Source organism: Microcebus murinus, chromosome 11 (assembly GCF_040939455.1).
Source record: "Microcebus murinus isolate Inina chromosome 11, M.murinus_Inina_mat1.0, whole genome shotgun sequence".
NCBI classification, from domain to species: domain Eukaryota; kingdom Metazoa; phylum Chordata; class Mammalia; order Primates; family Cheirogaleidae; genus Microcebus; species Microcebus murinus.
The window spans coordinates 58,608,935-58,626,410 of NC_134114.1; the positions used below are offsets into that span (position 1 = coordinate 58,608,935).

Here is a 17,476-nt window from a genome sequence, read left to right on the forward strand (position 1 = left end):
AATGAAAAGGTGGTAGGATCTCTGGATTTAGGTCCTGAAGGTGTGAAAGGAGTTTTGGAGTCAGGGTTCTAAAGGTAATGAACTGAAAGATAAGGAGGCGGTCAGAGAATGGTGTGCCTGACTTAGTGGTGTGCCCTTAATGGTGTGCCCGGTTACTGACCATGGCAAGGTCTAGAGTACAATCAAGGAAGTATTGACTGAGGCCAGTGGAGGGCAGGATCTTTGCAGGAGGAGTTCAAAGGCCTGAGAAGCCAAGATGCTAGAATGTTGTTTGTGTGCATATTGGAGTCACCGAGAATTATAACAAGAGTAGTGTTGGAAAAAGGACCCACAGTGAGCTGGAAGCTCAGATCTCAAGTCTCTAGGAAGAGCAACCGGGAGGGTGAGGAGTGGTGGTAGTCTGATAACATGAGATGAAAAGCTAAGCTTTCTTTTGTTGAAAGGAGGTAGGAAGATTTCCCCACATTGCATGGCAGTGGCTCCTCTCAAGTGTTTGAGACATGCTTAGGGGCCTGGGGTGGCTCTTGGTCCTCAGGTGATATAGCTAGCGTTTTGGTGATACTTCTGTCACCAAGCTTGCAGTTCCAACAGATCTGATGGCGGTGGGTGGACTTGTGAACTGCATGCTTTCCTAGTGAGCCATCAGAGCCTGCACTACAGTGGTTTTAGGTTGCCTCTGGATGTTTGTTTCCATCGGATTGCTTGATTAGAAACATGAAAGGCCAGGTTTATCATACTCTTTCAATTCAGAGTCAAGATATGCCTCTTTTTGGAAAGTGAGGCTGTTAAACTCTTTATACAGACTCACAATTGTTTACTACACCTAGTGCTAGAGGGAGATTTGAAGAGATACTTAAAATATTTTTTAATTTTTAATTTTTATGGATACGTAATAGTTTGTTTATGGGGTACATGTGAATATGTAATGATCAAATCTAGGTGATTGGGATATCCATCACCTCAAACATTTATTGTTTCTTTGTGTTGGGAACATTCTAAATCTTCTCTTCTAGCTATTTTGAAATGTACAATAACTTATTATTTTTTTTTTTTTTTGAGACAGAGTCTCGCTTTCTTGCCTAGGCTAGAGTGAGTGCCGTGGCGTCAGCCTAGCTCACAGCAACCTCAGACTCCTGGGCTCAAGCGATCCTCCTGCCTCAGCCTCCCGAGTAGCTGGGACCATAGGCATGAGCCACCATGCCCAGCTGATTTTTTTTTTTTTATATTATATATATTAGTTGGCCAATTAATTTCTTTCTATTTTTATGGTAGAGACGGAGTCTCGCTCAGGCTGGTTTTGAACTCCTGACCTTGAGCAATCCGCCCGCCTCGGCCTCCCAGAGTGCTAGGATTACAGGCGTGAGCCACCGCGCCCGGCCTACAATAACTTATTGTTAGCTATAGTTTCCCTGTTGAGCTATGAAAAAATAGAGCTTATTCCTTCTATCTAACTGTATTTTTGTACTCATTAACCAACCCCTTTTCTTGCCCCCCTCCTTACTATTCTTTCCAACCTCTCTGGTAATCACCATTCTATCCACTACTTCCATGAGATCAACTTTTTAAGTTCCTACATATGAATGAGAACATGCAATATTTGTCTTTCTGTGCCTGGCTTATTTTACTTAACATACTGTGAAGAAGTTTGTTTTTAAAGGCGAGGTTTAAAGGGTGTTTGCTGTCATTACTGTTGTTTAACTGGATTCCTTTTCCCTGCCTTTGAGATTGAAGACCTAAGCAGGTCAATTATTTTGAATTTACATAACATTTATGCTTAAAAAAATGCAATCTATGTGTTTACATACAGAATTGTTTCATCTGTATTCTAACCATCTAAAAAAATATGAAGGTAGATGTTTGAGTTAGTTTGCAATGTGGGAACAGAGAAATACCTCTCTGAGTGGAGGGAATTAGCTGCTTAAAGAATCTGTTGGAAGGGCTAGAGGAATAAAGTTAGGGACCTGCCTCTACACCTCTGAGTTTAAGGGCACAGCACCGTAAATGTGATCCAGAGGTTAGGAAACTACTGCCACTGCCACTACTGTTAACAGCTGCCTCTCCGACCCATGAAGCTGGTTCCTAGAAACTAGAATGCTGAGGCTAGGTGCTAAAATTGTCCCTAGAGCCCTCACATCTCCATGATTGACTTTTGGCAACAGGAAGCTGGCTTCTACTTGGACTTTCCATGTCTTGCCATGTGCATCTATTAGTGGAACTGGATTTACATCCAATCTCATAGCTGCAATGGAGCCTGGGAATGTTTTACCTCCCCACCTCTCCACCTAGAAGGAAAATGGAATGCAGATTGAATGACTAATCTATAATAACTACCAAACTCTGTTTGGTTGAAGTCCTTGAACAACAAACACTACTTAGTTAAAATTTCTATAAAAGAGGTAGCTCACACCTGTAATCCTAGCACTTTGGGAGGCCAAGGTGGGAAGATCACTTGAGCCTAGGAGTTCGAGACCAGCCTGAGCATGAGCGAGATCCCGTTTCTATAAAAAATAAAAAAAATCAACTGGGCATGGTGGCTCATGCCTGTAGTCCCAGCTACTTGGGAGGCTGAAGCAGGAGGATCGCTTGAGCCCAGGAGTTGAGCTTGCAGTGAGCTATGATGACATCACTGCACTCTAGCTCTGGGTGACAAAGCAAGACTCTGACTCAAAAAAAAAAAAAATTCTGTAAAAGAAAAACAAATTATAAGCAGTGTCTATTTTATTTCATGGACCATTTAAAATAGTAAGGACTTCCTGATGTCCACTGTAATGGAATTTGACTTATAAGAAGTCGAGATATCTCACTGAGATGAATAGTTCTGTGTATGAGTGTGTCAATGTGTTAGTTCAGAAAAGGCTTCAGAGGCTCATTGCAGTAGGTTAATTCCAATGAGGAAAAAGTGAAAGATGTTTTGACTTTGGTAACTACTTTTCTTGGCCCTTTTAGGAATTTAGATCCCTAATTTATGCATTGTCCTTATTTTAGTGTCTCTGTGTAGGCTTCACTCTTTTCAGAAGATTCTTTTACATTTCTGTCTTGAGTATCTTAGGAGTGGTTATCATAGAGTTCTGTCAAAATTTTTGCTATGCATTTTTCCCCCCTCTCTCCTTCTGTCAAAACTCATTTCAGTGAGAGAGACCTTTCCCTGAGTTATCTAGAATTAAATACAAAAAGAAAAAGGATCATAACTTTAATTTTCTGATTATCAATTGAAATGCTCATTCTAACAGTAGAAAGCTCACTTATAAGTTGATGAAGAGGGTTATGTGACAGTGAATGGTGCTTTCTGTCTTTCAGTGTTTGAAGCTTATCACAGTTTTTTGAGGTTGTCATAATACTTGAGGGAGGCTGGTATAATCCGTGCTATTACCGAGTGTGCAGTTTGGAGGCTCTATGGGACATGGATATCATGTATATACTAAGGCTTAAACGATGCAGTGGACTTCTTAAAAAACAAGATAAACACTTTACAGCAACTAAATTATATTATTTTCTCATTTTTTTAAAAATAGTGAAACAATCATGTTTCTTCATGAAATATTTCATCAAGGACTAAAGGCAAGGATAGCGAACTGGCCTACTTTAATTTTAGGTAAGTGCATTCTTTAAAGTTATAAGATTTTCTCTTAGAATGGCTACAATTATTGCAAAATGACTTCTACATTATTCAGCCTAAGCTGTTAGAATTTCCCTGTTGACCTGTGAGCTTCCTTCGCCACTGGGAGTCTGTCTCATTGCCTTGGAGTCCTCTGGGTCCTGCCTCAGAAGTTACCTTTCCACTCTTTCCCCTGGCCTGTCACAGTTCATTTGGGGCTGAAGTCACATTCTACCCTAGGGTGCATTCTATCAGATTATCATACAGAGTCAGAACTGGGGCCCCATGAGGGACACCTGGTGCCTGAGCCACTCTTTACTCTTCTTGTTGAATGTAGATAATTTACCAACCACCAAGGGAAACAGCCACATTAACTTCTTCTTCTTCTTTTTTTTTTTTCCAGCTGATCTGTTTGATATTTTGCTCCCCATGCTGAACATTTATCAAGAATTTGTGCGTAATCACCAGTACAGCCTCCAAGTACTTGCCAACTGTAAGCAAAACAGAGATTTTGACAAACTCTTAAAACAGTACGAAGCCAACCCTGCTTGTGAGGGGAGAATGCTGGAAACGTTCTTGACCTATCCAATGTTTCAGGTAAGTCACCTGGGCTACATTTGACAAATCACTAGTTCCAGCTCAGTGCCACTGATACCTAATGTGACCAGAGCAAGACATATAAACACGCCCTGTGAATAATGGCACACATGCATCCTCTGACATTGTCTCAAGCTTGACCTTGAGATACATAAACATTGTGCCACACATTCTGTCTGTGTCTAATATAGGTAAGAAAACCAGGCGGTTTTGAAGCAAATAATTCAGGAATGATTTTTCAAAGAGCAGCAGAATTTTCTCTTTGCAGAAAGATTCCACACAGACCTCTTTCATGGAGTCTCCTCCTCCAGCATGTTTAAAAATATTATTTGGTTTACAGAAATAGGATTCTGTGCAAATGTTCCAGTTTATGCTGGTTGCATAAAAGGTTCTCAGGCACTGGAGCGACTGCTGGGAAGCTTTTGTTTTTCGGTGCATCCTCTCACCCTCTCGTGGTTGCTGTACAGTCCCCCTGGCCAGGGCTCTGGAGAACAAAAGGAAGACGTCCCTGGTCACAGAGGCTGTGGAGGCTTGAAGAGCCAGCAGGCAGTGGCTGGACCTGGGGACTCTCGGCAATTAGGTTGCAAGGCTGGGCCTGTCTTGGCGTCCACTTTTTAGGACTAGAGCAACCCAAGGGATCAAGTGCACTTGCATTCTTTCCCGAATCTAAGGTTTTACTGTTAAGAGCTCTGGAGTGAGAACCATGGAGGCCAAAATGTGTATAGAATCTCCTGTTCTTTTGAAATGTGTCGATGCTGTTTTTTTGGAAAGGCATCGAGTGTTCCCATTGTGGAATTTATGGGGCTTCTGGCCAGGCCTCCAGATTGTCATGTGGTAAACCGATTCTACTAATCATGTGTGTTGTGATTACTGTGGAGAGCTCTGTCCTCCCGAACATTACCGTGACCCAGCTAATCATTTTGCAGCCTCAGAAAGAAATGTTGTTGTGGTTTGTAATTGTTTGTCTTAAAGTTTGTTGGTCCCACTCAAAATCCTGGAAGTCGCCATGGAATTTTAGTAAGATTTTTTAAAAACCAAAAAGATGCATTTGAAACCACTTAACTATAGTGAAACTTTATAATGTTATTGTTTTTTTTTCTGTGGAACGAAATTGTTTGAACTCTTTGCCTCTCTGAGGAAGTATTTCATGAGAAAATTTTCAGACTTGTTTTTAACTATATACATAATTAGAATTTAAGATTTTATTTACAGTGAAACTCAAATAGTGTAACGTTCTTCTGAGATTCTATTTGAACTTTTGGCAATTATCTCTAGGTTATGATCCCATACCCCAAATTGAATCTGTTTAGTAACCGAAAGTCAGGTGAAAATGCAAAGGTAGAGTTGTGAACAACACATGGAGCATTCGGAGAGGGACCTAGCTCCCTTTCTGACAGCCCACTGATATCCTTCTCACTGTTACTTAATTCCCTATTGGTGTGATTCTGTCAGTGTTTTAAAATGGCAGAACTGCACTTGCAGTGTAGATGAGGTGTCCAAATACAGTTGAATGTAGGGCTTTGGAAAGGTATTTAGAGTTCTTAAAAATGCTGGGATACACTTCCACCACCCCTCCCTCCCTCTCCCTGGAGTTTAATCCCTATAGCAATGACTAAGCATTTTGATTGACCTCAAGGAATTCTCATAATGTCAGAAAAAGGTCACTGGACTAGGAATCTTTAGGAGACCTGATATCTCACTCACCCTTCACTCATAGCATCAGGGAAAATAATTGAACCAGCCTAAATCTCTGTTTCCTAATCTCTGAATTGAGGCAGCTGAGCTCTAGTTATCTCCAAGCTCTCCAGCTTTCTGACTCCGTGGTCCTGGGCCCTGGGACTAGTCTGGTTCTGACACTGTGTGGGCTGGGTAACCATGTGGTGTTGCCAGGAACTTGGTGTTAACCTAGGAACCTTCCCCTTCAAGCCTGTGGTGACCTCACACTCTAGAATTCAGGGTGAGATGTTGAAGTTTTTTTGCTTTTGCCAGACCAGGGTAATCAAAGGCTTCAGCTTGTGAGAGCCTTTGCTCTGGGAGAAGTCTGAACTTAAAGAATTTAGCCTGAATGTCTCTAACTACAAGAAATGAGCAAATTAAAAGCGCACTAAATCGTCTTTATTTGCTTCCCCATAACTATTTTGAATAGACCAAGAAGAGAAATCCGAGTTTGCCGCCTAATGGCCTTGTGCTCCTTGGTGTCTCTCCTGTGTCTTTTCACTTGGTGTCTCTCCCTCCTGCCTTCTCTCTAGGAGTAAACCTTGGAACAGTCGAGGAGAAATTGCCTTTTCTAGAAGCTTGAAGGTTTTGACTTACTAGGCTCATTCTATCCTTCTTGTGCCCTTGTGGTCCTTTCACTAAGGAGGTGAAATAGTGAAGGGGTTTGTTTCCTCAGAGAGTCTGGGCATATCTGTTTCCCTCTGTGCACCTTGTAGGAGGCGCGGTGCTTCTGCATGTCTGCTGTGCTCCCGTGTAGGGCTGGGTGCCTTGGGATAAGGACGGGGTCCTGTACTTTCTTGTTATAGGGCAACAATGGAAGAGGTGACCCTAGTTTACACTGCCAAGGGGCTTCTGGCCCACACTTTTTCTTGAGCCTAGATATGGGGGCAGAAGTTGGTGTCAGGGCAGAGAGAGGGGACGAGATGATTAGAAGCCTTTAGCCTGAGAATGTGTAGAAGCAAGAAGGTGATTGCATTCTTCCTCCTTCTGGGCACTTCTTTGAGTTGGTCGATTGCTGCTGTTATTGAGCTATGCTGAACTGCGGAAACATGGAGGAATTATAGAATTTGGATGATGCAGTAAAATTATCCCCAATTGAACTATCAGACCAGTAAGTCCAAGTGTTGCCAAGAAATTTGTTATGGAAAATAATGTAGTCATTAACATACTTTTTATTTATCAAAGGCAGTGGCTTGGCTGGTACTGTGTAAATTGGCTTCAGCTGCTCCTCTATTTATTTGGATGTTACGTGTTGAAAGTCCGTGAGTAAGCCGGTCGTGAAATCTGCGCCTGACAAGAGCAGTACTGTTAGATGTTCTCCAGAAACAGCCACTTGCTCTTCTATTCACTGTAATTGGAGAGCAAGCTAATTAATGTCTGTGAAGTGACAAGTATTTGTTCCATAATTGAAAGCAGAATTATGATTCATTTAGACAGTTCCTATGATTCTCGGCTTTTTTGGGAACAGATTTATAATCAGTTCTTGAGTATAGAGATGAGCTCTTTGGAGGGCTGTCCACTTCTCTGGAGAACTTTCTTGGCCTGCTTTTTGGCAGATTCAGCACTTGTTTGCTCCTCTACCAGAAAGTGGCTTGAAAGGGCCAGTGAGTGAATTCAAATCCATTCACTTGAATCTTATCCAGGGACTGCTTTAAAGCAGATTTAAGTAATGGGGGAGGATCATGAAGCTATTGACTATAAACTCGGTTTTGTGGGTTTTCAGTGCGTTGTAAGTAGTCAGGCTCTCCCACGCCTGCCTCCTTTGCTATGAAAAATTCACTGTGTTAGCTGCTGATGGTCTTAATGTCTTGTGGAACTGCCAACTTACAGGCAAACTTTTACGGATCGTGCAGTTGTGCCAACAAAAGGGATATTTGAAAGCACACTTACCCCAGGAGACTTCACCAAGTTTAAAGGTTGTTTTAGTGAGAAGTTCATGGGATGAAGAGGAAGAAAATCTCCTCCATCTAGCCTGCAGAGGGAGGGGTCTCCCATGTCCCACCCTCCCATGCTAAAGGGGTCTGTCTGTGCTTCCCTATGCCTTAGCCTGATGCCACTCCCTAGGACACGATCTGGGCATGCGCTGCAGTTCCATGTCTGTGCTGAAGGTGGCTGCCGTCTGTGCATAGTGCACACACGTAGGCACCCAGTAAATATTAGTAAACATCCCCGCGACGGCCACCACCTGCATGAGAGCAAAAGCAGATCTGTAGATAGGGCCACCGGCCACTCAGGATGGAATGGCAATAGCTACACACAGGGCCCTGGCAAGATATTTCTACTTTCTTCATTCTCAGGGATCCTTTCAGGTACTGAGTGAGACCTGAGTCCCTGCAGAAGAGACCCAGCAACGTGGCTCTGGGGGGAGGCAGTCAGGGCACTGGTCAGAGCCGGGCTCATAGCTGGCTCTGCCTTTTACTATGAGGCCACTTTGGGCGAGTTACCAAACCTCTTTCCACTTTATTTCCCTATCTGTAAAATGGGGAGATAATTCTTATGTTGCTGGAAGCCTGGACACATGAGCAAAGTCTGGGGCAACCAGTGGACCTCCAGGGGGGGCAGTGTCATATAATATTAATAATAACTGTTGTTCATGTATGTTATTGTTAAAATTAAGCCCACAGTCCCTGCTTTCTAAAAAATTTCTATTTTATAAGCCAGTAAAAAATAAATATGTTGAATCACTATCCCTTGAGTTAAATCTCTACCATGGGGTCTTTTAAAATCTTCCTGTGGTTGGTGGAGGTTCTGCCTTTGATAGAACTCAGATAGTCTGTTCATAAGCCAAAGTATAAATTAATAATCTAATTAATATTTTTACTGCAAGGGGGTGAATTGAGACAAAGTAGGAACAGAATGTAATAAAGGTGAACGTAGCTTCTCCCAAGTTTTAATTCTTAAAGAGAACTAATTACAGTAGGATTGTCAATTTTTAAAAATTTTGCAAGCAGAAGAACATATCTAAAATATAGACTCAAGTGGCTTGATGATACATAGCTATGTCTGTTCCCCTATGAACCAGTTTTCAAAAACTATGATGCAAAAAGTATGATTATGTTAAAAAATTAAAGAAACAATTGGTTGTTTCTTCATACCATAATATTTCATTTATTTGCACCTTTTCATGTGTTCTTTGTGAATTCTTTTTTGATGTGTGTGAAGCTTGAAGCATAGTTCATTTTATATGTGTTTCTTAAAAAAACTGTAAAACAATCAAAACTGTAAGAGTAGAGGTGAGCTTCTCAGAGTGATAAAGGTGCTATGGAGGATGTCCCCTGTCACCCCCCTCCTGACCTCTGGCTCACACTGGCCTTCTTTTGCATCTAGATCCCCAGGTATATCATCACACTGCATGAGCTCCTAGCTCATACACCCCACGAGCATGTGGAGAGGAAAAGTCTGGAGTTTGCTAAATCAAAACTAGAGGAACTGTCCAGGTATGCAGAGAACTTATAATAAAGGCTTGGGATGGGAGATCAGCAAGTTCATTTCTTGTGCAAACCTGTTGTATATGTTCCCCGGACCACGTAGTAAAACACAAGTCCAGCTTCTCAGCTTTACCTTAAAGTTCAATGCTAGCTCACAAGATGAGCTAGCATTGCCTTTGTCTTATAGCATGTGAATTTATGCAATGAAATGAATTGAATGAATTTATGTAATGTGAATTTATGTAATGAAGACTAGGTGTACTTTGGTTTAAGTTTGCAAGCGTTCCTGTTTCAGCATACGTGTACTTTGGTTTAAGTTTGCAAGTGTTCCTATTTCTTTCAGCATAATAAAAAATGACTTTCAGTTGTATTTTATATTCACATTTCGCAAGAAGCTAGAGAATGTATAGTTTGCATTTCTCAGTGACTTTTCATTGTTACAAGCACTTATTTATGTCTGCGTTCCTCTAGCTTATATGAAATAAGTGGTATAAAGGTCTTGAATTTAGTCTGCTTCCAAGAAATGGCACCCTACTTTCAGTGAGGGGAGCTGTCCATAAAATATGTTGATTTCCTCTCGCATTTAAAAGCAGGCATTCCCGGGACACTCCCCGATCACTGACCCACTTCCGTTTAGAACCTTCATGCACATTGGCCTTGCTTTGGGTCATGACCTATTGAAGCCTGAAGGTCCATCTACTTCCCCCACAGCCCCAGTTCGATGATATAAGTTCAAAACTGAGCTTCTCAGATGGAACTCTTCTTTGCCCCCTTGCTATGGCAACAGAAAATCTCTCTTACCGTGTCCCTGTCTGTGTTGTGTCTGACAGAGTAATGCACGATGAAGTCAGCGACACTGAAAACATAAGGAAAAACCTTGCCATAGAGAGAATGATCGTGGAGGGCTGTGACATTTTGCTGGACACCAGCCAAACTTTCATCCGCCAAGGTAAGTCCTTGTGAAACAGACTCATGACCTACGTGTTCTGTGCACCTGTCACATGATCTCTGGCACCCCCAGGAAGGCATTTTGGAGCAGGCCTGTTTTAGCTGTGTGATTGTGCTGTTCACGCAGGACACCCCTCGGCCTTCCCCCCGCCCCCGCTGTGGTTGAGGCCCACCTTTGTGCTGTTTCTTTTCAGGGGCCATGAGAAACAGCAACACAATCATAGTAAAGCACGCGTGGGGCAGTCAATTACACTCTGACTGGACTCTCCTCCTCAGTGGACCGGACATTCTCTGCAGCCCCAAGGAGGATGGGTCGGCCTGGCCGATCAGAGTGGCAGTGCAGGATGGTGAGGATATCCAGGCAAAGGCCCAAGAGAAACTTGCGGTGCTCAAAGCCCTTTCCAGTAAGACTGGGGACACTGTCCGAAGTGAAAACAGCTGTCTCTTGTTCCCATTTTTCATCGGCACATCTGGATCAGCCCCCATGATGTGATTTGACTCAAGTGGTAACTTCAGTTGCCAGAGGCAATGTCTCCTGATCCAACCCTCGCCATGCCTGGGTAACCGCGAAGGTCTCGTGTTTGTGGAGTGTGCTTTGGGGGGCATCACCTGGCAAATCAAGCTTTTGAAGAGTGGAAGATATTTGTGCTGGAAACTGTGAAGAAGCAACAGCCTGACCATGCATATTTCTCCTTGGCTCTTATTCCAAAGTGCAAGATGTAAACCACATTCCAAGTTATTTTTAAGGACTTAGGTCTTCTGAAAGAGGGGAGCATGGCCCATACAATTGGTTTGAGACAACATATTACACACATGTATCATTTTGAACTTGGTGAGGAGTGGGATGTTTTGTTTATAATGCACCAATATCATTTGAAGATATGTGCATTGCCATTGCCTACCATCATGTGCTGCTTAAGAATCTTTTTAACCTCATCAAACAAGACATTGTTTGTGCTGTGCACATTAATTTTTGTGCAGAATATTTAAAAAGTTTAATGTATGCCATTCTATTTTTCATTATTTATCTACAAGGAGAGAAACCACACATATGTTAAAGTTCAAAAGTATATTTTAGGAAATGATTCCTTTTCTCATTTGTGCCTTTAGATGTTATTTTTTCTTTAAGTAATGGTGGAATATAATACTAACAACATCAGGCCTTCGTAATTCCTCCTCTGTGACTCTGCACAGACCGTGTCCTCACAGTGGCTTCCCGCCTGCCTGCCTCTGTGCCTTTTCCTATCCTGTCCCCAGCCTGGGGGCTGGCAGTGCCCCCGTCCATCTCTTTTGTGCCTATTGAATGTCTGCTTGTCCTACCAGGCATAGGTCACATGCCTCTAAGGAGCCTTTTAAAATTTCCTCTTCCTTGTCCCACTCTGACTGGAATGGAATTACCTGCCTCTCTGTTTCCAAGACACTTTGCTCCTGGTGCATGTATTTCGTCCTCTTGTGTAGAGGCACTTGTTTGCATGCCTATCTCTCCCTGTAGTTGTAAACTCTGAAGGGCAGCATTTATGAATTCTCTCTGCCATGCCTTGTCTAGTACAATGCTTTCCATTATAGATACCTGGAAAATGGGCATTGAATTAAATTATTTGTTGAATTGCAATTATGATTGTAAGGTGTCTTATTTTGTATTTTTCTTGTATTTGGACTTCACTGAAAATATCTACTAATAGTCTTTATGGTATGTGAGAATGGAGCAAAAGTCTGTATAACTAGCATACAATTTCTGAAAGGACTTTTGATTGGAAAGTGTTATTACCCATGAACATTTAATATATTGCTGAAAACAGACTGTTTTGGTCCGACTTTGAAAAAATATCTATTATTAAAAATGCTGGAAGGTCAAATATATTGAATACACCATAATTGTTTCATTGCAATTAGAGGAAAACAACCATGAACACTTCTCCCTTGGGTTCACGTCCATATGCTATCTGTTCCTTGTTATGTACCAGGTGTATAAGGCACTTCCGTCAGCTGTTGATATTTCTGATATTGTTGTTTTGCTGTCGATACACTGATTTGCCTTTCAGCAGTATTTCTCTGCATGTTTGGTTTTGTTAGTCCATTTAGGAATTATTCAATAAAGATGGTTTCTAAAAATCAGACCTTAATCTGAAAGTGGAAAGTAATCCAGTTGCAGACAATTTGGGAAGTTTGCATTGCTTTGCTTTGGTTGCGCCTATCATAATTTTTACTTAATACCCTTAACAGGCTTTTAGACCTATTGAGGTGTGCCTTTTAGAATTATTATTCTTTAAAATTTTGAGGAATTCTGTTTTTTATGAGACCATTTTTCCTGATTGAAACCGGCTACAATTTATTTCTAGTGGTGTGCTAGCATTTCTGTTTAATTACTTTTAGGGATAATATTAGGTCTATTTCAGTGTGTGTGTGTGCGTGTGTGTGCGCGTGTGGTGGTTTCAACCTTATATGAATTTTTATTCTAAGAACTAGAAAAAAATAAGTCATCTGGGTCAACTGAAAGGTCACTTCGGAATAAAGTCAGTAGCCACTTTTGAATGTTAATTGATGGGGATTCAGTGATTGAAATAACAGAGGTTTTATTCTAAATGGATTGGGTGGGGAACATATGGCCTTAAGGCCGACAGGTTCCACACCCCTGTCTGAGGGGCAGGATGCAAAGGACTGCATCACAGCAATGCTCTGACACTGTCCTTTATTTTCCAAAATCTGTTAAAAGTTTGTTGAGTAAATGTGTTAAGTGTCTGAGGCAATAACGGGAAGACAGTATAGCTGTATCACAGGAGGTCAAATGCTGTCTCCCCCACTTCTTTGCTCTATGACATTGGGCATTTACTTAACCTCTCTCGCCTCAACTTCCTTTCCTTAAATTGGAGTTAATAGTAGGACCTGTCTTTTAGGATTGCTGTCAAGATCGAGTGGACTAATGTTCACAAAACCACCTAAACTAGTGCCTGCAAGATTATGACAGAAACCTTAAAAGCCAAGATCCAAATTTTGGAGTGAGTTTCTATTTTCAATAACATGAAATACATGTGAATATTTATTAGAAGATAAAGCCACTCCAGGTTGACATTTTGTACAAAATCCATTATGCGTTGTCAGCAGTGTCTTTGTGGAAATGGAATCAGGAAAATTCAATACAAGTGACTAAATGCAGAGCAAAAGGCTTTGAGAATGAGACATGGACCTCTCTGGTATGTTCATCATTACCAGACTCTAAATCATGTGCTTTCAGTGTACCAGTGCTCTTTGAAATTGTAACATGGGGACTAGAGATAGTTATACCTTCTCAAATGCCTAACGTGGAGATCGTTCTTCATTCTTTTTTTACTACTGAGTGGAATTAACAATGAGGGCATTGGCCAGTATCCAGTGCCATTCCAGGGCAATTGAGCAATTGAAATAACAGAAATTTTGTTGTTAGTTGACCCCAATTATTAGATAGACTGATGAACAGGCTGCAAAGGACTGTGCCATAGCAATGGTCTGATACTGAGGAATTGCCGATTTAACACTATTTCACTAATTAGTATTAACTCCAGAGAAATGTTTTCTTCATATCTCATGGCTATGTTGAAACATCATGTCAAACAAAAGATGAACTGTAAAAAAAGATCCACATGACATGCTTTTTCCGAATACGATTATTTTACAAACCAATCATGTTGACATTTCTCATTTTTAATTCAGATGTATACATTTCTGTATGGACCTAATGTCCATATTCTCCTACTTGAATATGAGATAAACAGTTATAGATTAAACATATTAGTGTGTGGTTGCCAAGGAAACATTTGTTTTATTTTTTTTTTTACCTTAAAGCTGAAATCCACAGTAATTGCTAATATATGAGCTAATAGTATATTCTGTAATTTCCTGTTAAAATTTTATTTTTTGTATTCTATAATTTCTGACTTAGAAAATCATTAAATTGCTAGGAGCACTTATCAGTGAACACATTATTATCGAGTTTTCACAGCCTTGCTTATAGCCTCCTGAAAATGACTCCCAAACCCATCTGTCCACCAGACATTTGTCCAAGCCCCTGGATCAATTTACTCTGCCCTTGTTATCTATCTGCCTGATGCCTCATGGCCAGCCATGGCGATGCTAGAACTTACGGTCTTTTCCTATCTGTGCCCTTTCCAGGGTTCAGTTTTATGTTGCTGAATCCACTGCCATCCCCTGGCTATGCCACTCACTCGGGTGTGACCTTAGGAGAGCTACTTAGCCTCAGGCCTCAGTATCCCCATCTGTGAAATAGGGGGGGCGGCATTGAACCAGATGCTCTGAGAGGCCTCTGCCGGCTTGGATTGCATCTCCGTCAGTTCCACGAGCACAGCCTTTTGCGGCTATTGCTGCTCATCTATTGCCCTAACCTCTCTGCTTTCTTCTGTCCCCACACTCCCCACTACTCTTCAGATGTAGTCTCTTGCTCCTGGGCTGTCTGCTAGTCTCCTCCCACCCACCCCGCCTCCTTCATTCACTCTCGTTTTGCTGTTCCTTCCCTGGAGTGGAGACTTCTCCTGGCCCCCTTTTCCCCCTGATCCCACGCCCTCACCTGGGACTGTTCCTTGCTATTCTTCAGGCCTGGAACAACCGCCTTCTCTGTGTCTGTCAAGCAGCCCACGGAAACACCCACCTAACGAACGGTGTGAGATCGGGCATGGGGACTTGGGTCCTTTACCACCCTGCACACCTTTGCACCTCTCTTAAAAAGGAGATGCAATTTGGAACATTCATATGTTAATGTGAACATTTTGTGACTCACAGTCATAGTTTAACTGTCTTCTGTGTATATACTCTTTGTATAAAGAACTTTAGTGTTTTGTTTCCACTTACAGAAGTAATTTGTGCTCAGTGCAACAATCAGGAAACCCAGAAAATGTATGAAGAGGAAAATAAGGTTGCCTGTAATCTCCTGTTAATGTTTAAGGGTTGAATTGCATTCAGTGGTTCTTAGGCTGATTTGAGCCTGTGTGAGGCTGCATTTGAAGAAGGTGGTAGATTAAACAAAGATAAGAAATATGATACCCTAAAAGCCCGGACTTTACCAGTATGCAGTATTTCCATGTAACGAAATTACACTTGTACCCCTTACATTTATACAAATGATAATAATAAAAGAAGTATTATTTGCTCTGGGCCTTTCAGAAGTTAGGACCGCGATGTCTGCAGTAATCTTTCTTACTTAGTGCTTCTTGGCTTGATATTTAACTTACATTGGAATTTTCTTTTGAGGGGTGGGGTGGTCATTATTAGAGTGAAATCTAGAAATAATCAAAGGTAATCTCAGTATTATATTAAGTCTGTGCATAGCTTCTCACACTAAATGGAAGATAGTTTTGCTCATAGGAATGCTCTGGGTATGGATTTTATGTCTTTTATTTTCCATTTAGATTCCACAAAGAATTTTTATCATACATAATTTAAATGAAACTTGGAATATTTGCCCTTTAAAAATAGTTCTTAACTAAATTTCATTGAATTATAGATTAATAATATATGTATTTTTATAATATACATATAGTATACATTTCTATTTTTTAAATACAAAGTAAACTATATTAATATGATATTTTCTACCTTCTGTGCTTCAGGAAGAATTAATTCTATTTGCTTTTTATTATGTTATTGTATTACTATGTATTACGTACATTATCGTTAAGTAAATAAATTGATTGGGATCAAATCACATCACTAAGAACAGATGACAGAAGTAACCCATTCTTTGAATTCAATTTAACCTTCTTTTAAGCTTATTTTCCAGCTTATAGATGAAAAATCAATTCTAAAGTGTTTCACAAAAATATTAGGAACAGTTCGGTCCTTAAAATACAATACATTGTTTCGTCTGCTCAGAGTGTGGGAAATTTACTTGTTCTGAGGGTGCATCAAATAAGTAAATCCTTGGTATCTTGGGAAATGGGCCCTAGAGTTTATTGCCACAGCAGGCTCCTCACTTGACAGAATTTTAATTGCTGTGTATTCTTCATTTTTGTAATCACCAGGTTCTCTTATTCAAGTACCTTCCGTTGAGAGGGGGAAACTTAGTAAAGTTCGTCTGGGTTCGTTGTCTTTGAAAAAGGAAGGAGAGAGACAATGCTTCTTATTTACAAAACACTTTTTAATTTGTACAAGAAGTTCAGGAGGAAAACTGCATCTGCTCAAGGTACTGGTTTTCCATAACTGTTCCATCTATGTTCCAAGCACTTAGGAGGTATTGAGGTTAATTCAACTGTGACTTTCCTGGTTTTATTATAAAACAGATTGTCCTGATTCCATAAAGAGTAAGGTTTTGTACAGTTACCAGCATTTACTTTGTTACCACTTGTATCCAACGTAATAAAAATTTATTTTAAGTGTGCATTGCCATAAAGAAGTATAATTAAATTCTTAACCTGGACAAAATTATTACTAGTTGATGACTACAGAGCTGCAAAAATCTTCAAATCACTACAGAGTACCGATACAATATTTACTAAATGTTATTTATTTGATCTTGCTCTGTACCAGGAGCCAGAAAACTATGGCCCATGGCTTACTGCCTGCTTTTGTTAATAAAGTTTTATTGTACACAGCTGTGCTCATTTGTTTACCTATTATCTGTGGCTGCTGTTATACTAAAACGGCAGGTTTGAGTAGTTATGATAGAGATCATATGGTTTGTAAAGCCTAAAATATTTACTATATGACCCTTTACAGAAAAAGTTTGACTATCTATACCTTCTGTTATTATTGCTTAAAAATATTCAGCACTGTGATGATGGTTTTTCACTGCTTTAACTACTTCCTGGTTGGTGAGTCCAGTCCTTTGCTGAGCTGCATTACTTTCTAAAGCTGCTATGGTGCCATCTGGTCTCCCATCTACTGACTTGCTAAATTTTATAAACATTGGGAGTGAGAGTGGGGTTGGGGAGAACAATTTAATTGAAGTTAAATGAATCCAATTTCTTTTACACATCTAAGTTTAATTTTGGACCCTATGAAAAATATTTTATGCATAGCAGAATTGCTATATTTTCTTCTGTGGCAAATTGGGTATAAGGTTTACAAATCAGAGCTTCCCAATCTACACAAGACCTTCAGCCTCTTAATGAAAAATTGCTTTGTTTCCAGACAGGTGGGGTTCTCTCTCTAATAGAATGTACATTGATTGAGGAGCCTGATGCAAGCGATGATGACTGTAAGTCAC

General features: G+C 40.6%; 1 protein-coding gene across 2 annotated transcripts in view; it reads left to right on the forward strand.

Annotated features, from left to right (window-relative positions):
* Positions 1–17,476, forward strand: part of RASGRF2 (Ras protein specific guanine nucleotide releasing factor 2) — a 213,431-nt gene that overhangs the window by 84,939 nt on the left and 111,016 nt on the right. For both annotated transcript variants that reach the window (XM_012766816.2, XM_012766818.2), the window contains exons 6-11: positions 3,513–3,592; positions 3,999–4,192; positions 9,236–9,345; positions 10,167–10,285; positions 16,293–16,453; positions 17,401–17,467. In XM_012766816.2, the coding sequence (XP_012622270.1) occupies positions 3,513–3,592; positions 3,999–4,192; positions 9,236–9,345; positions 10,167–10,285; positions 16,293–16,453; positions 17,401–17,467 (731 nt within the window). The remainder of the gene's footprint in view (positions 1–3,512; positions 3,593–3,998; positions 4,193–9,235; positions 9,346–10,166; positions 10,286–16,292; positions 16,454–17,400; positions 17,468–17,476) is intronic.